The sequence below is a fragment of the Sturnira hondurensis genome, unplaced genomic scaffold, assembly GCF_014824575.4.
Source record: "Sturnira hondurensis isolate 20B ecotype Veracruz unplaced genomic scaffold, ASM1482457v3 Scaffold0022201, whole genome shotgun sequence".
NCBI lineage: Eukaryota > Metazoa > Chordata > Mammalia > Chiroptera > Phyllostomidae > Sturnira > Sturnira hondurensis.
The window spans coordinates 7342311-7369357 of NW_028094832.1; the positions used below are offsets into that span (position 1 = coordinate 7342311).

Consider the following 27047-nt stretch of genomic DNA (forward strand, 5'->3'; position numbering starts at 1 on the left):
ATGACCCCGAGGAAGTAAGTACACTTCTTGGCTGGACAATTTATCAACAGCTTGAAGTGACAGCAATGGCGATTCGATCCCGTGTCCCCACCTATCATCAGATGTAGGCCACATTCTTCAGCCCGCAGAACCAGAAAGCAGAAAAGTCCCTGTCGCATTTGCCCTTTCATGGAGATGGAAATATTATTAGAAAGGACATAAACAGACTAATTAAATCACAGCAGTATGGCTGGGATGACAGCTGGTACAGCGTGTGACTGAGAAGATCCATATCTGTGAGCAGGAGGTACTTCACTTCCAATCCACTTGCTATTAGGTGCTTTCAAGCTTGCTGTGCAGACATTAAATAATAACATATCATTTCCAAGACTAAAACGATGTAAAGAAATAAAAAAAAAGGTTTTCTAACCAAGAAATCTTTTGTGCCACAGAGAAAAAAAATCATTTACCACTCAGTCCTGCTTTTGAGATAAAGATGTAATAATGCCATTACCTTTCATCAGCAGGATCCTTGAAAATCAACACTCTTTGCTTATCATGCTGTGAAATACAAATAGAGCTAAAGGCATGGTCGGCAAGGCACTGCTGCAGCGATATTAACTAACAGATCTGCCCTTTGTGAAGGAAACCGTATCCGTTTCATTAGTGCAGACTCTAATTCAAAACTGTTGAAAATGAACTGCACATACTGTTTTAATAACAACATTCCTAATCATTATCAAACTGGTAATTCTCTCAGCACCGAATGTAAGGGTCTGTGTTTCCATTATGACCTGCTGTTAAGGAAAACCATATTTAGAACCCCCGTTCTTTTCTCTCTTCCAAATAATCCAGGTTCATTTTTTTCGGGGGGGTGGGGGGCGGGCGGGGAGGCAGCAAGAGCCTGCAAAATGATATACGCCACATTATTTTATCATGGGTGAATGGACATTTTTACATGTTTATGTCAACTGCTATATTATTTACTTATCATCATTTAGTTGTTCCATTCTTTATCCAATGTGCCATGCCACGACTCAGACAAATGGCTGTGTACAGTTCTGGGATACGTGGGCAGCTTAGAGAAGGATCACAGTCACGCAAACGTGAAACGTTAGGTCTGGTGACCAGGGCACCGGGCTCTCAGTTATAAATGTGGGCACCCACATTCACACGAATGGCAGTCCTTGAACACCTAGTAACCTCTCAGTACCTTTTTCTAACATCAGGTCATCCGAAGAGTCATCTGACAGTAAAAGGATGGAATAGGACCTGGGGTTATTTTCAACGGAAATGTTTCCCTCCACTTATATTTTTGAAGTTTATGTAAACATCACGTGCTGAGGTAGGGTTACAAGGGTGACAAGGATCAGTTTCAGCACTCTCCTTGGTGAAATCTTTATTTCCAAGCCTGTGACAAGTGTATCTGGTCCCCTAGAATGGGGTGGGGTTTACATAGAATGAGCCTGTGTAACAATTGGATAGGTCTTATGTCTTCTGATGCTTTACGGTGGCACAAAGGTACAGCATCACATGAAAAATTTAATTTTTATTTCTTAGTATGAAATGCTGGAATTATTGGGTTTACTGCATTATCCTCTCATTACTTGGAATGAGCAGTATTTAAAAAGAAACCTACTGGATCAATAGTTCTAATTATGATCTCCAACTCAAAAAATCATGAAAAGGAAACAGACACTAGATAAAAAGTAGAAATATTCTCTGAATTCTGCCCATCTATATCATAAAATACATTTCCTGATTCCTATAGGAAACTAGTACATGTTACTGATCAGACTTTAGTGATTTTATCAACATGTAGAAATGAATTTAGAAATATATGTTCAAATATTTTAAAATAAGAAAAGTTTTCCTTCTAACATATAAAAGTATTTTTCCATAAATTCACCTGCTATGATCACAGATGTTTCTATTATTTTTACAGCCAATGATAATCAAAAATATGTTATGAGGGAAAAGGCAAAATGATACCATCCACTTCATATAAAATCATGAAAAAAGCTTAATAAAACAACCAGTTATTAATACACTCATATGCCATTTTTAACTAAAATTAATTTTTATTAAGTGAAAATTAATTTTGAGCAATACTAATTCTTAAAAATTTATAATTCTTTCACAATAACAGACCAATGTTAACTCTTGCCTAGTTCCTTTCAGACCCTGTGAAATAAATGCATACTATAAAAGTGTAAAATTGTGTATCACCATTTTTTCTTACATTCAGAATATTTTCTATCCTATTCATCATATATAATGCTTATATAATATGTTGAACTATATTATAATATAACTAATAATGCCTTGTTTCAGACATTTAGGTTGTTTCAGGTTTCTATTTTATCTTAAAAATCACTGTAAAGAGTATCTTCTTGCTCTGCATCTTCCATTGAGGTTTCAAAGAACTTTTAAGCCAAGAGTAACTGGGCATCAAGCTCCTTGTATATTAAATAAGAAAGCTGAGAAATTAAGAGACTTACCTAAGTAGCTACGAATTTATTAGCGTCATATGGCTAGAAGCTAAATCTCCTGACAGAGTTTGCTCTCTGCTCCTTCTTCCTTGTTCCTGGATTCATCTAGAAAAACTTATCTTGGTCATGCTATAAGACATTCAAATTTTACACAATGATTTTTTAAATAATTGTGCTTTAAACTAGCTATTTAGTCTGTATATGTTCACATCAGATTACTTATTAAACATACTTAATAAAAAATGCCAGGAATTTTAAATATTTATAAAAGCATTTAAATTTATGAAAGAAGAGCTTACTATTTTTAAATTTTTTAATGTAGGAACTAGCAGTTTTGTTTGAAATGTCAGGACATGAAGACATCTTTTGCATAGGGAATGATATGAACCATATGGCTTATTCACAACCAATTGAATTACAAACCATGGCAGTTCCTACACTTTTAAGAGATGCTTATGTGGTCCTTCCATTAAAATTCCACTAATGTGACATTTGTGAAAAGGTTTATGTTTGGACATACTTGCCTCACCATATGTGAAGCCACAGAGAGCAAAAGCATCCATTCAAAGTGTTTCCACAGATCGACAGCTATCAGTTCTAAAATATATTCTCATCACACACATGTCAGAATCTTTCTGGCCTTTTAGGGTAGTTTTGTGTGCGTCCATGTTTACAAGCCCCTGCCTGTGAAAGCTGGTGGATTTTACTCATCAGACAGGAAGAAGCATCTTAAAAACCACTGCTCAGCAGAGAAACATTAAGAAAGTTGAGAAAAACTTTCCGTATTTAATCTGTTCAACAATGGCACATTTCTTATGAATCAGTGATACTGTAATTGAACTGGAGACATTTTTAGAGCAAGCTTGCTTTGGCTTTTTCACCCTCCGATTTGGAATCTGCTCACAGTACTGCCAGCTTAACCAAAAAGGATTAACTCTCATATCCAACTGAGAACACAGATAATTCTCAGTAATTGGTAAAAAATGAAGATGAATGGGGCTGAGAGATAAGGAGCAATTAGCTCATCAGCAGTTACAGCTGTGCACTCAATCCGGATCCATCTCTTGAGTCTCGGCCCCTTTTAAAGAACCTAAGCAGAATAAGCATAGGACACCCCCTACCCCAAAATTTGCGTATACCTGCCCATCATTCCTCTAGTCTTCCACTTTATTTCCTCACTATACAAAGACACCTGTCATAGCATGCTATGTAAATTACTACCTCTCTCAGGACCTGTGTCTAAAGCCAATCTTCTTTTTAAACTTTTTTTTTTATAACAGAAACCAAATGACTACTGTAGACACTCTTAAATTCCCTGTCAATCGTTTCATTATAGCAGCATCATCTGTTTGAAAATATAAGCAATTCCCTCATCTAATTATAGGAAGGATTTGAGGTTCATTAACATTGCCAAGGCAGAGAATCCAGTGTGCAACTGCAGAGCTGTGCTTGGTGGCCTGTGTTCTCAGTTTCCTTTCAGTTGCTTTCTCAAGGTCTTCAAGACTTTTTCCTGAAATCATAAAAAGTACTTTTTCCTTCCAAATAGACACATGAATTAGAAGAGAGGAAATGACTTCAGTGTAAACCATTCTATTTCTGTGGGAATGGTTTTTTTAAAAAAGATAAGGGGATGGTCAGCTGGGGAAGATAATTTTATCTCCCTATATGTCTTTTTTCTGTCATTTGATTTTTTTTTAGTTGATGGATAGAAATAAGGAGTAAGGAATGCAACTGAAGAACCCAGCTGTTAATCCCAAACTCAAATGGTTTTTACTGGAAACTCCTACACTGTTGTAATTATCGCACATTTAAGAAAACGAAAAAGAATCCTCCGTCGAAGGGGTCTGAAATGTGCTCAGGTTTGTGGATCACTGCCTCAACGGACACTTATACTCCACAGTGTTCAGAAAGAGAAAAGACTAAAGTCTCAAGATTACTTCACTTCCTTAAAGAAATAACAGCAGTGGGGGTTACGACTATAGTTTAAACAATAAGAATTTCTTGGGACATCTGTTTTGAGATCACATTTTGAATAGATATGAACTCATTTCCTACCAAGCAAGCAATCTACTATTGTTGATAGCTGTTTACCAGTTCTGTGAGTCAGATATTAGCTTGTGGCAAAGGTCCCTCTTAAAGTCTCCGAGTATTCTTTAAACTGTGTACATAGTGTTTTCCTTAAATCAAATGTTAAGAGAAGTAAAAATGCAGTCTTTTCCTGTCTCTTGGTAAATTATAGTCCACAAAGTCTCAGACTTGAGAATAATATTTAATGTATTTATCTCTAAAGAGTCATTTCCTATGTTGTCATTAGCTAAGCGAGTAAGATATTAGGTTTAGCAAGTATTTAAGTAACACAGAAACTATTAAGAGATGCTCACTATGTCAATATTTATGTAGCATTTCAAAACTAGAAGCAAAATTAAGTTTCCTTTATTTAGATTAAATCAATTGTGATTTAGTATCCTCAAAAAATGGGCATGATGGCAAAAAAATGATAAGCAGATAAAAACACAACTATAAATACTATGGAATTGACCTTGGGTTCACCGGTTTTAAATTCTCCCTTTCTATTATCCTAGTCCCAATTTCCAAGTAGCATTTTTTAAGCTGGTATGTATATCCGTCCTTAAAGCAAAAAAAAAAAAAAAAAAATAGCAATTTCTCTGGCCTGTATGTTGTGGATAGTGTTGCCACTAAAAAGAATCCAGGACATTTTTCCTTCTTATCTGCAATGTAGCTCATATCAGCCAACCTGTCACAAGATAGTACTTGATATAAACAAGAGATTGCAAAGACATCTCAGTAATCAATATCAGAATGGCTACAGTATGGAAACCCCAACCAGTGCACATCATTTGTCTCAGCATCTATTTCTATGGCCAAATGAAGCATTAATTCAAATCATAAATCTATGGTGATTTAAATCTGGGAATGAGCACCTGCCTGCTTTAATGATTTATTTTGTACATTTCAGTAAGCAGGAGATTTGTCCATATGAACTGACAGGTCACCTTCAGATGCCAGGAGCAGACTGTTTATCACCATGCAGACTAGCATCTCATCTTAGCAAGTAAATATTAAACTAAAAGAATCCAATTGATTGTGGATGAGGGAGAATGGCGACACGGCCATATATTTTACTCAGCGTGCTGATGCCTCACTCAGATCTATCGTGAAGTTCTCAGTTCTTCCTAAAGTGATCACTCTGTTGGAAAGACGTGAGCTCAAGGTTACCAGGTAAAATTGGAATATACCATAATTATTTGTCAGTGTCAAAGGTTTCTTTAAACACTTTTTAGCCTAATTTTTACGATTCATATCAAGCACTGGAAAGGGTCTCCTGGAATAAGAATATCCCCTCACCCCAGCAAACCAATCAAACCAAATCAAGCAAAAATAAAATCTATTTTCTGGGACAATAAGGATTTATTCACAACCAAGAAAAAAACAACAACAACAAGTGTTCCCATAAGAAAATCTGAAATGTTCAACAAAACGTGTGAGCCAGATAAATACAAGAGAAAAAAGCACCCTGAAAAGACGTCAAAATTGTCTCTGGATTTGGGCAGAGCTGAGAAAGGAACACTACATCATTTAAGGAGCCCCTCTCTGAGGGGGTTGACTACTTCAAAGGGCCTAAGGATAGATTCATGAGAGCACTAAGCTTGTATTCTCAAACACAGGCCCTTGAGATTCTTGGGATTCCTCCTGGAGGTCCTTTGCTTCACTATCACTTCCTGCTCGGTGCCTGCTCAGGGAGGTCCTGGAGGATCCAGCCCATCCGGCAATGGCTGCCTGCACCTGGATCCACCCCGCCCTTTGACTGGGTGCCTCCTGAGTGCTGGGACTGTAACATGATTTATTTTGTGTTCCTACAGGAGCTACAATCAAGTGTACAACAAAATCCAAGTGACCTAACAGCTTCCTCCACATTTCCATAACAAACAATATCCAGCAGAGAGAAGAGGGAAACAGGAAGAAGCAGTTAAATGCTGTACCAAGAGGACAGAGGTATTTTCAGGAAAGCCAATTTGGAGAAATGATAATAAGAATAGCAAAAGCTAGGCCAAAACGACCAATCTCATTGTTGACCAAAAAGGTGGTAAGGTGGTGTTGTAGTAAGTAAAGTGATAAACACTTGACAAATACGATCTCCTCAAATTGTTACGATGTAGATGCTAGCGAGCACTGTTCTCAGGATCAGAAAAGACTAGGGCCATATAAAGCAACCACTAATTTGGCAACCGCTTTGATCTACATAAGTTCAGTCCCCACCCTACCATTGCCTTGTACCCTCTCCATCCTTCCTTCCCTCAAAACTCTCTTTTCCTCATCTCTAAATAAAGGAAGAAGGCAGGTGCTGTGTGCTCAGGTAGGAGAATAGGTTGTTTTTTTTTTTAAGATTTTATTTATTTATTTTTAGAGGGGAAGGGAAGGAGAGAGGGAGAGAAATATCAATGTATGGTTGCCTCTCATGCGTCCCCTGCTGGGAACTGGCCTGCAACCCAGGCATGTGCCCTGACTGGGAATTGAACTATGATCCTCTTGTTCACAGTCCCGCACTCAATCCACTGAGCTACACCAGCCAGGGTGGCCGTAAGTTCTTAAAGGACAGCAGCATGTGAGAGAACTGAATAAAAATAACAATGATAACATTCCCCTCTCAAGTCGGTCATAGAGATGTAACATGTATGATCTACATGCCTTGGGGACTAGCAACAATACTACTGCTCTAACAATCCCAAAATACTAAGACCCTCTAAAAAATTTCAAATAAATTTCTGCTCCTGGTTCAAATTGGTGTCGGGGTAATACATTCAATTTAAAAATAGAATGAAATATACAAAAATGATATGAAGTAACAACTACATACTTTCTTGAAAGAAAAGTAAGTTTCTTCCAAGTAAAACACAAAAGAAAATCCAAACTCTTCTTCTAAGCATTATGATAGCCTATGTCTCCAAATAATTAAGATAAACTATTATTTGATCAGTAAGCAAGTGTTATTTCAGTAACCAATGCTCAACCATAATCCGCAGCCTCCTTTGGTTTCTCCAGGGTCAACTTCTGTTCTGCTGCCCAGGAATTTGAACAGAAGTAAAATGTTTCAATATATTGTGCTTTGCTTTAAATTTTAGGAAGTTGCACACTTCGTGTATCCCTCCTCCCAGCACCAACTATTAAGAACAGTCTGCATTCAAGTCTTATTCTTCTAAAAATTTAAAAACAAGCTAGGTTATGTTTTTAAATGATAATGAAAATTTATAGTGGCCAATTACTTGTTTATAACAGTGTCTCATTTTTTGGCCCTGGCTAGGTGGCTCAGTTGGTTAGAGTGTCATCCCAATATGAAAAGGTTTGGGTTCAATCCCCGTTCAGGGCACATACAAGAATCAAGCCACAAATGTATAAATAACTCAAACAACAAACTGATATCGCTTCATCTCTCTCAAATAAAAATTAATTAATAAAAACATAAATTAAACAAAATGTCCATGGTTGCTCTATTTTACAGGCTCAAATCAAAGACTTCTATTTTAAAAAAATATGAATCAGTAGCTCTAAAAAGAGAATTATCATTAATTTTACTTCAACCATTTTTAACTTTTAAAAAAGATTTTGTTTATTTATTTTTAGAGAGAGGGGAAGAGAGGGAGAGAAGTGTCTGTGTATGAGAGAACATAGGCCAGTGTGTTGCCCCTCGCAGACACCCCCACCAGGGACGGGGCCTCAACCCAGGCGTGTGCCCCGACCAGGAATCGAACTGGGGACCATTCCCTTTGCAGGACGATGTGCACCCACTTGCCCATACTTGTCAGGACATCCTTTTTAACTTTTTTTTATTTAAAAAGATATTTATTTACTTTAAAAATTATCATGGTAAAATTGACTTCTTGGGCAGAGATGATATAGTTTTATGAATTTTCACTCTTTTTTCATGTAGCCACCACCACACTCAGGACAGACACATCAATATTCCATAACTCCGGAAATTTTCTCTTTACCATTACACTCACCCCTCACCTCTTGCAACGACTGCCCCGTTCTCTATCCCTATAGGTTTGCCTTTTCTGAAATGCCAGACAGATAAAACTACATATGCTTTTATAGGTTGACTTATTCCCCCCAACTGAAAATCTCCCCATGTTTGTTTCGTTTTTCATCTTTCAGAAAACTCCCTTTCTCTTTCTCCCAAAGACCTGAGTGGAGCAGTAACACCTTTCAGAGGGTCACACAGTCCCTACAAGTTTTTAATTTTTAAAAGTCTAAATTTATATATGGAAAAATGTTTATGAAATAAAACAAATAGTTAACATGACAAAATAAGCCTAATTCATGATCAAACCTAAATAAGTAAAGAAGAAAAATAGCCTGGAGAGAAAAGAGAGTGAGAAGAGAGAACATTTATGAGCATGCTCTGTAAAGTAGTATGCAAATAAAAGATAATACTAAAACAAAACCAACAAACAAAAAAAAAATTATACATGGAAACCATGATCTAAACAATCTGCTACCTTCTGTCTTCTCACTGGAAGCACCCCAAATGCAAGCACTGATGTTTCCCTTTGTCTCCTCAGCGTGAAGGCCTTGCCTTCCAACTCTCTCCTCCATCTATTCACTCTCAGAATTGCCGCCTCCTTCTTTGCAGTCTACTCTCCAATCAAACCCACTATGGCTATTCCTCATCTATTTCCCCATGTGTAGTCCTGCTAAAAAGTTCCATTTACCCTCTTTTTACGTTAGAAGATACTCGTTGGCATCACTGAAGCAGTGGTATTTTGTGTTTTGTACATAGATTTCAACGTTACTCCCTACTGGAACATTCTCGACTAGTGTATGGCTCCGTGGAACTGCTGCAAGAATGATTATCACTAAAATCCATGGTATTCCTCCAAATGTCCTTAACTGCATGCCAATGGGCTAAAAACAGAGAGCTGATTAGCTAAAGAAATAATCTGTTAGAATTGTGCATGGAAAAGAAAGCTTAACTGAACTTCCGTAAACTATTGTGTCCTCTGTCAACATGTTGGGTATAGTATCTTACACATATCTTATAGTGTCCAAATTTATCTTGTTAAATTATATTTTGAACATGGCTTCCACATTTTAAAAGGAAACAATACAATGTCATGGCAGAAAAAAATATTATGTCTCACCAACACATAAATGCTAGAGATATCAATAAAAAAATTAACCTACATTTGAAGTTGTGTTTGACAAAACAAATTATGCATATGAATTCTGCATAGAAAAAAACTGTTCCTTTAGTTTAAATTGTGACTATAAATGCTTTCTACATATCTTGAGAAAAAAATATCACGAGAAATTCAAGTAGTATGTTTAGTATGAGGAAAATGGGTAATGGTTGTATATAGACAGAAATAATCACCATATATACTTTGTTGCTAATGCAAATTTCTTATTGAATAAAAAATACATTAAGAATAAAAAGATGAAGTGTGTAATCTTGTTTGTAAATATTCTTCTACCACCTTACCCATAATCTATACTTTAGAATTCTGATGATTAAAACTTATTTGCATTATGAGAGATGTTAACTCCACGCTTACAGAAGTTACAGACATAAAGTTTGTCCTATAATAAAAAGTAATGATTCTAACCGTTTATTTAGACTGTGTTATGAGATGCTAAGATGGTATCTTCAAAATCTATACTGTTTCAAAGCTAAAAGGATGGAATTCTTGAATGGGTAACCAATAGTTTTGCTCTGGAAAAGAAAATGTGGTAACAAAATGAGCACAATAAGTTTCAGCGATTATAAAACTTACCAACACTGGAATTCATGTCCCCATTTTCAGAATCTGCTCCATGTTGGTTATTACTGGCATGATAGTTGCTCATCGCTTCTAACTTGATTTTTTTCACCTTCATTGCTTCGGCAATAGCTGCATTTGTAGCAGCGGCCGCTGCTGCAGCTGCTGCTGTCAGACCTTAAAAGAATAAATTAAAAATGAGATAGTGCAAAATCTGATTTTTCATGTAATAGTTAATGTACTTTATATAATACACACAGACATATTAACATACCTGATTATTGTATGCAATATTCTGAAACCTATATCCATTCCCAACTAGCCCCTCCCTAAAAAAATCTGATATAAGGAGAATACTCTCTGAACTCCCAAATTAAATATTAGTGGAAACATAATTCAAACATAGATAGACAGTAGTAGAAATGCAGCCAGAATCACATCTCAAACAAATCCTAACATGTCATTCCCTGCTTAGAATCCCCTATGTCTTCCTAACAGGGGAAATATCTGAACTGCTTCATTCACAAAGTCTTGCCCCAAGGAGTAAACCTGTCTCATCACCCAAAGTTTCCCCATTTCCATACTACATTCCAGCTACGATCATCATGCCACCTGTACCCATCCACGTGCTGCCATGCCCTCTGTGTGGAATATCCTGGCCCCAGGACTCGCCTCCCTGACTTTCCATCCCCCAGAATTCTAGCCCCAGAGTGGACACATTCAACCACTGTGCCGTGGTGTTTGTCCAGAGCAGTCTGTCTCTGTCCAGCCAGAGAAGAGAAGGTAGAAGCAGACATGAAATTAGAAATCGAGTCCGAGTCCAGATTATAAATGAGCAGGAAACTAAGGCCACGATTTGCTGATAGGCTATGCATAGGCAGCAGAGGGTTTTGAGCAGGGGAATACTTGTTTTCTTTCACTCTGTGAACTTTTGCCAATTCAGCTCACTTTATCCTGGCATCCCTTAGCCGCAGACTAACATACCCTGAAATATATGAATGATCTCTCCTCACCGTAAAACTCCAGTAGTCTACGAGAGAGTATAGACCACCACCATCGCCCACTATGTCTTTTGCTATGGCTGCTTCATGGATTCTGACTGCAGTTCTTCTGCCTGGTTTAAATTTATCTGTGTGATTTATTTCCACTTCCAGCTGGTGGATTAGAGACTGAACAACTCTCTCCTCCTTTACCTCCCCACTAATCATCAATTCTAGTTACTACAGCAAATAAGTTACAGCCTTAGGAATTATAAGAAAGTCTTTTTTTTCCCCTAGAAGTCTGTTTTTTTAAATGAGAAGAGTTCACCTTTCCTTCAAATAAGACCAAACAGGCATTGAGTAGCTTCACCCCAACACAAAACAGTCAGATGAGATCTTGGCATGAAAACCTGGTCACCGTCCCACACAAAAGGCACTGATCTACATTCAAAGAATTCATCCAGGTCTGGGCTGAACATTTATTGCCTTTTAAGTCTCAACTTGAAATGATTCTCTCATCTTCCTCTGATTGAATTTTCTCCCCAGTTACTCATTTCCTTCAAAGATGTTTCAGAACAGTTTCTTTTCTCTGAAACATCTTTTAGTGCTTCCCAGAAAACCTCTCTTACTCAACTTTGCCGTGTCAGAAATGCATACATTCTACTTGTCCCTTCTCTTCATTGACTGGTGTTATTCCATCTCTGAGTTATGACACTTCTCGGGCCTTTATCTTTGATTTATGCTGCAGGTAAATATTGTTCTATGGCATTTGAATAAAAAAGGCAAACCTTCAACTTGAGATATGATTGCTATTATTGTATATATCTGAATCTAATTCAGTGGCATGAAACATAACTATGCATGATATGGCCTTGGAGAAGCCATAAAATCTTCTTGAGTATGGGTTCTTCATCTGTGAAGCTATTCTATTCACAGAGGGATAATATAAGAATTAAATAAGAAAAACTGGGTGAAGAATGCCACATCAAGTTTAGTAAAAACTACACACACCTTGCAGTCTGGTTCCTTAACAGACAAGTCTACTCCTAGCTATGGACACCATGGGCTGGCCACAGGCCCCTCCTCTAGAAAAATTATACTTCTCTTTAGCTATTGTATTAACTGTTGGCTTTTATAAATACTTTTTAATAATTTTAGTATTTATCTGAGCTTATTTATGGTGCCTTTCTATTTTCCCCTTGACAGGTTTCCCAGTTTTACATTTCTAATAAAATTCCCAATGATATAGCATTTAATGTGTATGTGTGTGTGTGTGTGTGTCCCACACATTTAATTCTGTGTTAGCTTTCCAATTCACTCAATGCTCTCCTTTTGCACCGGTTTCCCCTAGCAAAAGCTGCCCCCTTCTCATCCCTGGAATCCTGCAATAAATAACCTTTGGACAGCTTCCACTTTCCCCACCTCCAATCTCATATTATTCATACAGCTGTCCATGTAACCTTATAAAACGAAAAATCCAATCATGACATTCAATGGCCACTCTTAGGTGCTGGCTGGATGTTTTGCAAGACTGTCAGAGTGCTTTGCACTTAGTTCTTGCCTGTGTGATGTCATTTGTTCCCCCAGCACCCCCTTCATCTCTCAGCTCCAGACATATAGGCCTGCTTTCATTTCCTCTAATGGACTACATGCCTTTTTTTCAAACCAGACTTTGCATGTTACTCCCACTTCCTAGGAAAGCTCTCTGGTCCTCTGCCCCAGACACACCCATGCAACCATCACGTGACAGCTTACATATGATGGTCTAGAAGTAGCCGGCTAAGGTTCCTGACTTTTCAATCTACCTGGGAAAGTCATCGACATTTTAAGAGCCAGCTCAAAACTCACTTATTTGAAAGAGCCGACCTTCCCCGACCAGAGCCCGAGGAGCAGATCCAGTGTGTTCTCAGCCCTGCTGTGTGAGAGTGTGCCATCCCCTGTGAGCCTGAATCACCGTGGGGTCTTCAAAACACGCAAAGAGCTGAGTTCTACTCTCTGAGATGCTGGTTGGGAACTCAGCATTTGTGTATTTTCCATTGATTTTACTGCCCCCCATGTCATTGTAATGTGCAGTCTAAGGAGAGAAACTCAGTCCCTCACATTCTTCTCCCCCACCTCTTTTTTTAAAGAGATGATCCAGGTAGTAGGTAAATTTAAAGCCAGCTCCTTCAACTCGGTTATAACACCAAAAGGACAGAAATACATTACCTCAAAGCCTGGAAGGAATTGTCACTGAATGAAAACAAAAATGCTTCTCAAACTAGATTCCTTGGAAAGCCAAAGGAGAAGCACGGTCATTATTTTGACAACATCCATGTAAGTAATTTGAAACTTCATGTTCATGGTACCATGGGTTTGGATATAGTCAGAGTACCAAATCTCGCTAATACAAAGCGTGACTCCCCAAAGCCCCATCATCCTAGGAATGGAAAGGACCAGAAAAGGCTCACAGCCCCTCCCCTGCATTTATAACACTTCCTGCTGGCCTTGAAGCTGCCCTTCCAAATCTCTGACCAAATTCTCAAATCCCCCAACTTGCTGTCTCTTGTAAAAAAAAAAAAAAAGTTAGCTGAGAATCTATAACTTGTTTTAGAAAGAAGTCTCACTGTATGTTTTGTTCTCTAAAAACATTGCCTTTCAGGGGGGGGGCAGTGTAATAAACTCACAAAATAACAATTTTTTTGATCTATCCCTCATTGAGAATTTGTACTATGAAAACACTTTCTGCATACTCAGGAATTGTCTACTCCTGTAATCACTGGACACCTATCACATTCACCATACCCTTCTCTCTCCCCACCTACCCCTTTCCTCAAGTCCCTTTTCTCCCCTTGCCGCAGATTTTTAATAGGTTTCTGCCCCTCCTCCTTCAGTACCCCACCCTCATTGTACTGCAGCATTCCCCTGGCTCTCAGCTCTTCCCAATCAAAACAACCTCTTCCTCCTTCTGAATTAGGTAATTCTGTGTCTCTCAAAGTAATAATCTACATCAAATCGAGCTGTGGTGTGTGGTAAAATTAGAGATTATCTTCCCCAGAGTCACTGCCACAGTCTCTTAATTCTGGGATGGATTGAGGAATCTGTGTTTTTACCCTCCAGTGGGTTGATAATGATGCTCAAAGCCCTTATGTTACTTGGTGACAGTAATTCACACCACAGTGCATCTGTACCGTATGACACAAACTTATTTTAAAAATAAAACTAAAATAAACTTAAAAAATTGTTTATTAACTAAGCAGGTCATCATGGCAGTGGTTCTCAACAGTGAGTCTGAATAAAAGTCAACAAGGAAACATTAAACTATACAATGAGGCCGGCCCAATGAGGCAGAGTTTGAGACAGCCTGCTCCAGTGCGCTGCACTCTGTGAGCATGAGCCCTGTGCCTTCAGCCTGTGGCAGCAGAAGCAAAGAGGACAGCTGGGCCAGGCAGCGCTTCTCCATGTCACTCATGCAGCAGTCAGGCACGTATCTACCTCCAGCACTTACACCCATAAAGCTGTTGGGTATATACTGTAATTATTTAAACAGCTTGAATAATTGCTTCTGATTCTTTAGTTCTTAAGTTTTCACCAGACTTCTTTCTTTCTTCTGCGACAGGGCAGATAAAGGAACAAGTAAATGAATGAGTAAAAAAAAACATCTTATAGTACCCTGGCCAGATGGCTCAGTTGGTTGCAGAGTCACCTCACAGACCAAAAGGTTGCAGGTTCAATCCCCGGTCAGGGCACATACCTAAACTATGAGTTCAATCCCTAGTTGGGGTGCATATGGGAGATAGGCAATCAGTTAATCTCTCTCTCTTCTCTCTCTCTCTCTTTCTCTCTCTCTCAAGTCAATAAACATCCTGCCACAGTCTCTTAATTCTGGGATGAGGAATTTAATCCTCAGGTGAGGATTAAAAAACCAACTCTTACACTAAACAATAATTAACCCATTTATTTTACTTGGCCAATCTCACTTTTTCATATTCTCAAAGAACATTATAGTATCCCATACACTAAGATAAAAACATGTACATAACTGAGAAGTATAGTTTTATTTTATTTTAAAAGATCTAAATCCTACTTTATCATCAACAATGGATTGAGAAATATTTTGTTCAAAAAATACACTTTCTGCCCTGGCTGGTGTAGCTCAGTGGATTGAGTACAGGCCTGTGAACCAAAGAATCACAGTTCAATTCCCAGTCAGGGCACATGCCTGGGTTGCAGGCCAGTTCCCAGCAGGGGAAGCATGAGAGGCAACCATACATTGATATTTCTCTCCCTCTCTCCTTCCCTTTCCCTCTAAAGATAAATAAATAAAGTCCTTTTAAAAAGGAAATAAAAAACATTAAAAACTGTTTCATTTAAAAAATACACTTTCCTTCAGGAAAAGGTAATGAGGTCTACACTGGGCTCTCCCAGGCCTCCGACTGGCTCTCAGCAAAGGGGCTGTGTACCAAACTTAGGATAGAGGCCAAATGTCTATCATGAAAAAAATACTTTGTTTTCATTTTTTCTGTCCTATTTGTTCTTAAAAAAACCTCTTATCTCTTACAATGTAAAGGAATAGCTTTTTAAACAGAACTTAAAATCACTGCTTGTCATTGGTGTCCATATTATGATACAAATTCATTGCTGTTGCCTCTGTTCTGCTCTGTTCCTTCAGGGCAAGTTCTATCTATATTTTAAAACCTGGCTATTGTTAGAAATTATTTTTATCTTGGCTTATAGATTTCCTGCACTTCTTTTACTTTTTGATTGCCCACTAATTTTTTTTAAAGTTCTTGTTGAATAAGTGACTGAATGGGAATTCTAAGTTATCTAAATTCTCTGTCATATAAAGAGTAAATATGGTGGTTGAAAAACAAAGCATTCCAAAAAGTCATACAAACTTTGGAAAACATGCATCCAACTTCTCTGGAATACTGCAGCAAGTTAATAATCCCTAAGGCTTCAAAATCTTCATCTCTAAAATCAGAGGTATTGATTCTGAGCTCAGGAATGTGGAGAATAGAGGTGAAGGAATTTGCTACAGTATGAGTACATACTAAGCCCTCCGCACGTGGTAGTGAATATTGCCAAGTAACCCATAATATCCATCACCTCCTTATGTTTATTGTTTTTCTTCGGCTACGTAAAAATGCAAATATGACAAAAGCTACTTAATAGCACAGAGTCAGAATTTAGTGATTTGACAGATGGAGATCTCAAAACCATGTTTCTGCCACATCATTTGATTTAGTAGTCTACATCGATCAAATTTATCATAAACTCCCTAAATCTCCACTCTGTATTATATTGATACAAAGCCTTCACTACTTCACATTCAATATCTTTAAAACCAATCCATGAGTTTATCACTTAGAAGGAAAGCAGGCACTGTTACCAGTTAAGAGCCTCATTTTGCTTTGCAAAGATAGCATTTTTCCTCTGCTTTCAACTTTTATCAAAACAGCCTTTAAATCCTTCAAATGCCATTATACAATCTTGATCACTCTCTGCAACAAAAGGAAAAGTATCCCCATTCTATTTATTTCAAATAAGTTAGTACCCATAGTTATAGAGTCGATTACAACTGTAGATTATAAATATCAATAAAAAAGACATATTGCTGTCAAATTCTTTCTCTGATCTGTTTGTTTGCTCATTAACTTGAAAGGTCCAATCTTTGATCTCTGGTTTCAAAGACATCAAGATGACTTCCAAATGTTTGATATGTTGTCTACTTTTACATCACATTCCATATAAAATGCATTTCCCAAAACCTAATGGTTAAATAAAGTGAGTTATATGCAAGAGATAGTCTGCATTAAAAGCTTCCATATGATAGACTTTTTATTAGTCTATGCCACTTTACCCAAATTTAGAAGAAACAATTTTAAACATGCAGTCGATTATAGCCAAGGGTAGTGATTATTAATATGCTAGAATTGATAAGTTATTTATGTCTGGCATTCTTCCTACTGATTATTTAGAAAGACAGGCAGCTTATAAATATCTCATCACTTCATCGTCACAGAAATTTCATCGACAGTGCTCATGCACAGCTATTAGCAATATGAATCTAACCATTACAAGAAGGAGGAAAATCGAACATGTGGCATTAATACGCAGCCCTGGTTCCCAACCATCTGATAGGCAGATGGTGTGAAGCGGATTCTCCAGCTGAAATGAAGGGGCACATCATTTAGAACCTTGTTTGCATTCTAACTGATATCAGTGCCATATTGATATACATGATACATCATGGCAGTATTTGAACAATCTAGTTTGTTTCAGTCATAAATGTTTACAGCCTTGTTTTTTAATCTTATAAGCTTGTTCAGAAGAGTGTATTTTTAATTTATGAAACTTATTGTTTACTTCTGTTGAAGTAAAAGATGAGAGGAAAGCAGGAATATTAAATTACTTCAACCCAAAGCAATATAACCAAGACAGATGAATAAAGTGGATTTTTATTTTCAATAAAGGCTGTTATAAAGGAATTTTAAAATTAACCCAGGCATTTTGTACCCTAAATACATTTATTCATTTAAACCTTCTAGCATTTTCCCCAAAGTTGCATACAGAGAAACTTAATGTCTTACATAGTCACTCATTTAAAATTCTCACTGTGTGCAATTAATCTTGTCTAACAATTCAATTCAGAAAATGAAACATCAGAAAGCATAGCTCAGTTCAACAGTTATCACTGTGAAGTCACCTTTCTGTCCCTGACAGTTCCAATAGACCGTGCAATACTCTGTTGAAGATGCACTGTAAGCTACATTGCAACTTGACTGAAATCACTCCAAGTCCTAGAAGAACTCTTGGCTCAATATAACAGCTTAAAAATACCAATACCTTTCTTTAACTCTGCTTTCTTCCTATCCTTATTGAAATAACCACCGTCTAAAAAACTGACACCAATTTTCACAGTTATTTTATTTCTCAATACTTTCCAAATAAATGAACATTTATTGAAATGTGGGATTGAATTCAATCCCACAACATTTGGGATTGAAACATGTCTGTCCTCACTCTTGAATGATTAAATAAGAGAGTATTAAGCAACCAGAATAAGTAACTTAATTGTGAATCAGGATAGACTAAAGAATTTGAGTGTGATTTTTTGCCTCCTATGTCCATTAAACTGACTTTTCTTTCCCTTTGAAACACATTTACATTCTGGAGAGAAAAGGAAAATTGATCTTTAAGGCCATTAGTGGAGACATTCCTTATCCTAATTTTCAGTTTTTAAATTGATTAAATTAGTTCTGAAGGTTTGGATTAACAAATCAACCCTGCAAATTTGAAAAAAAAACCACACAGTAGAGTTTACTATAATTTGATAATGACTAATAAATCAAACAGACAGCAAATGCAGCATTCTCATTCTGAAGAGTTTAAAACTGCCGTCTCCCAGAGTGGAGGCAGTAACAGGAGGGCTGGAGTCAGGAAGAGGGCGCACAGTGATGATGTCATCTGCCTGCTTGTAAACCACTGAGGCATGTCCATGAGAGCTTTTGAAACACTCAACTTCTGACCACTAACTCATAGAATCAGGCTGAAATACAATCCATGGGAAATTTCAAATCACTATGGTTGAAATAAGAAAATAGGTAATTTATGAAAAGTTGAACGGGCCACAAAAAGGCTTTAAACAAATACCTTTCATTTTTACTCCACTTTCTAACATTACCGCCTTTAAAAAATATTTCTAAATAGCCAGTTGGTGTCTAGACTTATAAAACATGGGAATAAGCAAGGCTTACTTCTATATAAGGCAACCCTTTTGTTTTACTAATGACGAAATTTAGGGGCAGTGAGGTTAATCATTTCTAAAAAGTCACACTGTTAAATAATGATAGAATAAGCCCAATTCCCTTAACTCCCCGTTCAGCATTGACCACACCGACACTGTCAATAAATGTAAAAGGAAAAGTACAGAGCACGGGAAACTGTAGAATCGTTGAAAGAATTAATCCCTTTTGCTCAAGTAGCTATGAACTGCGCAGGAAGTCAAGGTTATAGACATTCAGATGCTATCACAAATATAAGTTGACTCCACTTAGGAATCTGACCTAAACGTTCATGTGTGATTCAGTTTTGCAAAATTTAGAATATATTTGCCACAGAAATAATGTTCATTTTAGTTAAATTGTGCACAAAACTTTTAACCCAGACTACTGGTGAAACATGGTATTTATCATATTAACCTAATGTATTTCAAATATAGCACAACAAGAAAAAGGAAAAGAGCAAGCAAGTGATTTTCCACCATATATCTTGAATATGGAAACTTAAAACAAAGTGAAATAGATAAACTTGGACTCTAGTTTTCTTTAAAGCACCTTTCTCATTATCGCTCATTATTCCATCCTGCAATAACCTGGAAATTAAATGTCCCCATGTTTGTCTAAGGCCCAATGGTTCTAAGTACCTATATGACATCACCGCAAATTACTCAGGGTGTTGACTCCAAGCAGGTGGCTCTTACTAGTCCGAGAGTAGCTGACAGTATATGATATTGTCAAAGAATGTTTTTTTAAAAAGAATACTTGTCAATATACTGATGGCAGTTCAGGCCATATAATAAGTGAAAAGACAAAATGGTGCAGTGATTTCCTTTCCTGCAAAGAGTCACCTCACTGGCATGATAGCCTAAGAATACTCTCCCCCAAACAGTCTCTAAATTTCCTGAACACCATTCAATTCTTTCCTAAATCTCTTAATAAGTCAATAAGAGTCACTTTTCTTTTTTTCCCCCAGAATCCAGCCAGTGCGTGGAACACTAGGAGTCTGTGGTTGTGGTAAAAAGGAAGTTAGGAAAAAGTGGTGTACAGGTCATCCTTTCTCCATGTGAGTCTTATTTAAGGAGACTTACTAATGAGATAGAAACAGCTGGAGAAGATGTAGCCACAAAAGCTTTTAGATAAACCAATATTAGCTTTTTTTAAGGGAAAGACCAACACATGCCCACACTTTTTAGTAGAGGTCAAGGTCTGCTTTGGGAACAATACGCAGCCGCATTCACTGATCTACAATAGGAACGGAGGGCTAGTTGAGGCATATGTCCCTCACTCCTTTGTCATTATGCTTTTGCATGTATATCAATATCACACTGAATCTCACAATCAACCTAAAAAGTAGGTATTTTCTCAGTTGATTAAAAGGAAAATCTAAATGGTGATAGGCCAATCAGTGCTTGGAAAAGTTGGTTTGGGGCCACAGTTTCAATGTGGGACCATAGAGAGCAACCCTGATTAGTTTAGAAAACCAAACATGGTCATACAATAAAGAAGATGCAAAGGAAATATGGGTGACAGTCCACAGCCCCCAGCTGGGCTGTCCTCTCCTGCAATGTGGGGGCTGAACCAACGAAACCTTGAGTTTGTTGCGCCTTTGCCATCCTAGTCCGTTTTCTGAGTGTAACTGAGACAAATTACTTAAATTGTCTGATTTTGAGGCAACCTCATACTTTATTGTTTAAGGAATAAATGCTATGTTTGAAACTATTTCCCTTCTGAGATTTGATCAGTATATTTAGCCCAGTTCACTGAGGAACAGAGTGGATAGACAGCTAGGAAGAATAACCGGTAGTTGGTATCACATATTTAATTTGTCTTTTGGGCTACAAATTCATTCCAACAGAAAGAAAACATGTAATTCCTAACAGGGCAAGAAAGCTGCGTCTTTTATGTACTCTCATAGAATCTTTTACTCTGCATTTCAAAACAACAGTAAATCATAGCAAATCTTCAATTGTCCTTGTAATTCTTCATTTTAGGAGCAAAATCTGCAGCTCTGTGATCCGAAGTCTTTTCTTGACCTAGTTTATGGTGTGTACCACGAGATTCTGTTAAAAGAAACTAAATCACTGCAGTAGATTCATTCACCTTAAATAATTTAAGCTAACTGAAAAAGACCAAACTAAAACTAAAACATGTCTCTCAAGCATTCAACTCTGCATGTCAATGAGTAATTTAAACAACCAGCTAATCCCAACAGCCCGGTAAGAAACACGGGCCTGCGCTACGCACACACGTCTCTGCCTCCGCTGAGCTGAAGAGAGAAATAAACACTGATTCTGAGTCTGAAAGCATGTACATCTCTTCTGTAGTAATCAGGCACTTCCAGCAAAGTAGTTTTGCTGACGGATTTAAGATTTCTCTCAATTTTCCAAAACAAGTTTGAAAAGGACACCTAGGGGAAAAAAGGAGATATCTGGAAAATTATATCCCATCACTCTTTTGGCAAAGAGTTATGGCATTTGAAATGTATAACATGACTGAATCAAAACAAGCTTGAAAACACTGTGATTAGTCAGTCACGAGGTGACCATGCCATAAAATCTGGAAACTGCACTCCTGTGCATTGGTTTTAAAATTTAGAATCTAGCTTAATATTGTTATTTTATAAATACATACATATCTTTTTTACTTCGTTTCTTGTTCAAATTATTAAATATCAGTTTGCTGTAAGCCATGTTCGTAGGGGTGCATAATGTCATCACAAATTGTAATAGTCTAATTGTCCCATCTTATGGAACGCCACTTGTAAAGTCAATGGTCACTTTGCTCACACAATCCTTTCATTGTACAATTCAGCCTCTGTAATTCCTGGAATGTGTAGCATAACCACTGGCCTGACAATGTAGCAGAGAGTTACAAAAGCTCTTCGCAATATTTTTACGGTACATCTTTTTTAAGAGAATTAGAAAATTCAAACATAACTCGATCCTGGAAGCAAAGCCTTTTGAAATATTGCTCAAGTGCACACTGAATAAAGACAACACACGTAGGCAGACTTTCCCCCGTTTAAACAGCATTCATCTTTTCAAAAGCAATAGATCCTCAGTCCACACGGAGTCTATTGCATTATTCATTTCATGTGCAACCTCATGCTGGACCATAAATTGTTACTTTATCTAATCAAAGGAGACTTAACTCTACAGAAGGTCAAAGGTTTAATTTTGTGAAGTATTATCTTACGCTATGAGTTTAACCGAAAAATAGAAGAAGAAAAACAGCCAAGAAACTGGTAATAAATGAACCTTTATTGCCTCGGGCTTTGGCCTAGTTAATAAACTTTCATTGAAGGTTTCTTTCAACTGTTATGGACAATGAGAGGGGAAAAAAATCTTAAATTACAGCCATGTGTGACTTTTAAGGCAGTCATTCTTTTTTATCTCAACCTCCCTAGCTCAGGGGGGAAAAAAGAAAAAGACAAAAGAGAGATTGTCTTCGATCTCTTAACCAAAAATGTATGTTTCTAAACAGATGAAAAAGTGCAGATAAACTTTTCCAATAGCAGAGGTCAGCTTTGAATGATATAAAAAAAAAAGGCATTCTTTAGGTGTCGAATCTTAGAGAAGAATCTCTCTGGCTAAAGGTAAAACTACCAAAGGAGGAGGGAGACAGGTCTCCACAATGCTTTAAATTGTAGCCCCCTGCTTAGCAAAACAGAATGCCTTATAATCTCACTGTTACTGTACAAACTCCACTGTAGTTGTAACAGTCATTAGATGTACTGTAAGTAAGCACATTATCTATGTACTATCTGCCCCATTTCAGTATAAAAAATCTTTTTATTTTCAGAAAAAAATAACTAGTAGCAAAATAATTCACTGTGTGTTTATGTAGTTAACATTTTTAAGGGGAACAAGTCTGCCCTTTTAGCTGACACTCTCAAGCAACAATGAATGGCCTATGGGTAGTTTTGTTTTTTGGCATTTTTCTAAAGGAGAAAATGAATTGCGTTGCTCTGAACTGATATGCCACTTGCTCAGGAGTCACTGCGTTAAGTAGAAAAGTCATCAAGGCCTTAACTCCAATACCTTCACCTCCACACCCAGCACAAACAGGGTGGATCCCCACATCACCAAAAGAGTTCGGGTAAGCTGTGGACAGGGGAAGAAGCTGTATTCTGCATCCGCATTTAGATATTCTCAAACAGAGAAGGAGAAGGGCTAGACTTTGTGTTCCAAAATGCCTGCCCCACACCACCCCCTCCAGATTCCACCCATAAGCACAATGCCCTTGGCAGGGTACCCAACCCTCTTCTCACCTGACAGCATACAGACAGAACAGGGCTCACCTTCGTTCCTGGAGCATGTCCTCGGGATGCTAGCCTGGCCACCTCTGACTCTGAGCATGATAGGTGCTTACACCCACAGCACCAGGTGAAAGCAAGACCTACTAAGAAATACACTCCACACAGCTGGGAGGCAATGAGTTCTACTGGGGTCAAGGATGAAGGATGTTTGTACCAGCAACTATGCTTCTTTCCTGTATTTGCCGGGAGTAATGAGAAGGACTTAGGAGAACATGCAAAATATAGAAATTAAAGACATTTAGTCATGAATGCTGAATTTTATCATCTGTCCAGGCCAATGCATAGAATAATGAGGGTAAAAACGTGTTTTCTAAAAGCATGGTTAAACCTGGATATCAGAATGAAGATGAAGAAAAATGGTGAAATATCAACCACTTTCTAGGAAAGAAGCATTATATTTGAATGTGTGTAGTGAAGGGCTAGTACTGTACACCTTTGGATAAATAATTTAGTAATCACAGCCAAATTTCGGTTCTTCCATTTACCATTTTAGAGAAAGACTGAGGTACCTTTAGAAAGTGACCCCAAGGTCAGAAGCCTGGGAGAGTAACAAAAACAAGTATCTCAAATTTAATTCTTTATTCCATTAATCAAGGTTTTATGGCTTCGAGAAAGTTGTTACAGTACACAGAGAGGAAAGGAAAGATCAAGGGAATTCAGAGGATTTATTAAAAGTGCAGACGGGTAGTCCTGACTAGTGTGTTAGCTAGATAGACACAACTAATTAATTGTAACATTGTAAGGCTCTAAAATGCCGAAATAACAGTGCTCGTTCCTGCAATGCAGTAATATAGCAAAATACTTATAATCTTTCAACCACCAGGAGCTTTTGTTGGTTTTTTAACCTAATCCACAGCTTGACATAGATCCCAGGGTAATGGAACACAGTTCTTTGATTGAAATAATAACTAAACACTGCTATGCTAGCCTGGTGGCCTGATGGAAGTCTGTCTCTCTGAAACTCGAGAAATTCAAGTTTGGAAACAAATGCAGACACTGAGCTCTGGCTTGTACGTCCTTCAAGAAAAGCCCCTGGGTCTGGAATATGCCCTTTCCAGTTTAACGTGGCCAAAAATAGACATGAAATGTCTGTAGCGGCCTTTCTTCCAAGTAATGAGACAAATCATTTTCTTTGGTCACTATAATTTTGCTAATCAATCAACAGTGCATTGTGGATTATCACAGAGAGTTGAATATGTGTTATAAGGAAAGCTAAGCATTTCAGAAGTGACCCACGGGTTTTTCCACCTTAGTATGGAAATCTGAGCAGAAGCTAAAACTTTAATGTTTGTTGTCACAAGGAGAGTTTGATTCATATGTTCTGTCAACTGTAGTCTGCAGAAAATTTTGGTGTTCAGAAGCACACTAAAAATACCTGAAAATAAATTAACATATATACCATTTACTGAAAAAAAAACCATATAATTCTGTTTTATTCAACATACGTGGATTTGCAATGATGATAAGAACGCCACGGTGGAACATTTTAGTAACAGGAGAATAATTTAGGTCTACATTTGTAGGAATAAATGTACTCTGATTAAATTCTGAAAGATATTGCAATAAAAGCTCTATTGTGTATCTTTTTTTAAAATATTTTATTTATTTATTTATCTTTAGAGGGGAAGGAGAGAGGGAGAGAAACATCAATGTATGGTTGCCTTTTGTGCGTCCCCTGCTGGGAGTTGGCCTGCAGGGAACCAGCCTGCAACCTAGGCATGTGCCCTGACTGGGAATCGAACCGTGATCCTCTGGTTCGCAGGCCCGCACTCAATCCACTGAGCTACACCAGCCAGGGCCTCTATTGTGTATCTTGATAAATTTAGAAAAAGAAACTACCCCATCAGTATTTACCAATATCCAGGCATATTGTAGAAACTGCTAAGCATAAAGGGATGAAAAGAAAATGGGAAAGTCATGAGAGGCTTTACATGAACCTGCAGCTACTGCCAAAGGATGACTTCATGTTTGAATGAAATGCTTACAACATGAATAAGAATATTTTTACTTGGTGTCTGTCATGTGACACCATCCAATCACTGTATAAACACATTAGGGAAAATGATACTTGGATGACAACTGAAACAGTGTGCGCGCTGCCACATACGTGAAGTGTTGACACAGTTCATCATTACATTGTAAAGCATCAGCCATGATGCTGGCTGGGAAGCAGAGAGCAAGTGAAAAAAAATCCAGTGAAATGGTAAGTATATCACCCTCACAACATGGTGGTCCTTTTAAATAGCATTCCAGGAACACGACTCAAGTTGGTTAAATCAGGTCAGCGAGGTCTGGAACCCAAATTCTTTCTTGCTGTTATCCCTCATATGTTGGGAAATATCTTTGTGTTAGCATGTGTGCTACAGTAATTCTAGGCATTCAAGCAAAGCAGTGAGGGGCAATTTGTTTTACACACGTCTGTCCCTTTGTCTCCCAAAGAAATCTTTTCCAGGGCACATCCTGAAGACTCACCTCTCAGAATTCACTAGCCACAATGGTATCAACTAACCATTGGTATCAACTAACGCCCAACCAACCAGAGGCAGAGAATGGGTCTGTCATGACGCACCTGGAACGGAATGTGGGAGTGAGTCTTCCTGAGCACTTGGTTGGAGGAAAAGTGTGAATTCCTCAATAAAATCGGGATTTTGTTATAGAGGGAGTGATAAGTGGTTATTGGGTAGCAGCTAACATGGCCTATAATAAAAGTTTATTGGGAAATGTTGAAGAAACTAGTTTATAGCCTCAAATAGAAGCCAAATTGTATTGCTATTCCAAATCTGCCATCATTTAAAATCTTTCCCAGGCTGGCTCAACAGTTAACATGTACCTAGATTCAGAAGATAACATCATTGCTTTTCTCAAGGTACTTTTTAATTCTCATAATGAAGTCCTGGTACAAAAAAGTCCCATAAAATTATCATAATAGTGACCTTGAGTTTTATATTTAGAGGTACCAAGAACAGAAACATGAAATAGCACTCAATTGCTTTTAGTTTCCTTTTCTACCTTTAGCAGATTAGAGCAGAAATAACTCAGATGGCCTGCCTATTGAATAGATGGTACGAGCCCCTTAATTTGATTGCCAGAAAAATCAGTATGTACCAAACAACTAATACCAAAGACCTGGTCACTTTTGAGCTACAATAGACATTTGAACATTTTGGGGGACCATGATGTGGCTAAACCTGGTGGTGCTATCACGCAATGCCTTGACACAGTACTGGAATATGTGCCTCCCTTATTCCTCCTTAAGGATGCAAAATGACGTAGAGAAATGTGAAACGGAACTGCAGAGGTCAACGGAGGGAAGAGAACGAAGGACCGAGGCAACAGACAGGCGGCGACAGTTTGAGAGCACACCTGTTATGGCCATACAAGTGCCGTCTGGTCCCTTCCTCACCTTCATCTTGGGTATTGTCAACGGTAAAACAGAAAACTTTAATAAAGTCTAAAAATCAAGAGCAAGAGCTCTTGCTCTTTGTCCTCATAAGACAAAGAATATAGGCTCTGTAGTCCAAGACTTAAGTTTCAATCCTCTCTCTGTTACTAGGTAGACGGCCTCTGTTTGCAAGATCTAATTTCTGTCAGCTTCAGCTAACGTTTCTCCAGCTGTTACAAAGAGAATCCTGCTATTTGAGTCTCACAGAATGGATGAGAACATTAAATGACATAGGATGTGTGGAAACACATCGGTGTTCCATAAAAAGACTTTTCCATCTCCCTCTGTGTTGCTG

At 37.8% G+C, this 27047-nt stretch overlaps 1 protein-coding gene across 1 annotated transcript in view; it reads right to left on the minus strand.

Annotated features, from left to right (window-relative positions):
- The window catches only part of DACH1 (dachshund family transcription factor 1), a 403566-nt gene that overhangs the window by 173033 nt on the left and 203486 nt on the right, over window positions 1-27047 (minus strand). Inside the window, exon 3 of the mRNA XM_037034760.1 lies at window positions 10265-10426. Within this exon, the coding sequence (XP_036890655.1) occupies window positions 10265-10426 (162 nt within the window). The remainder of the gene's footprint in view (window positions 1-10264; window positions 10427-27047) is intronic.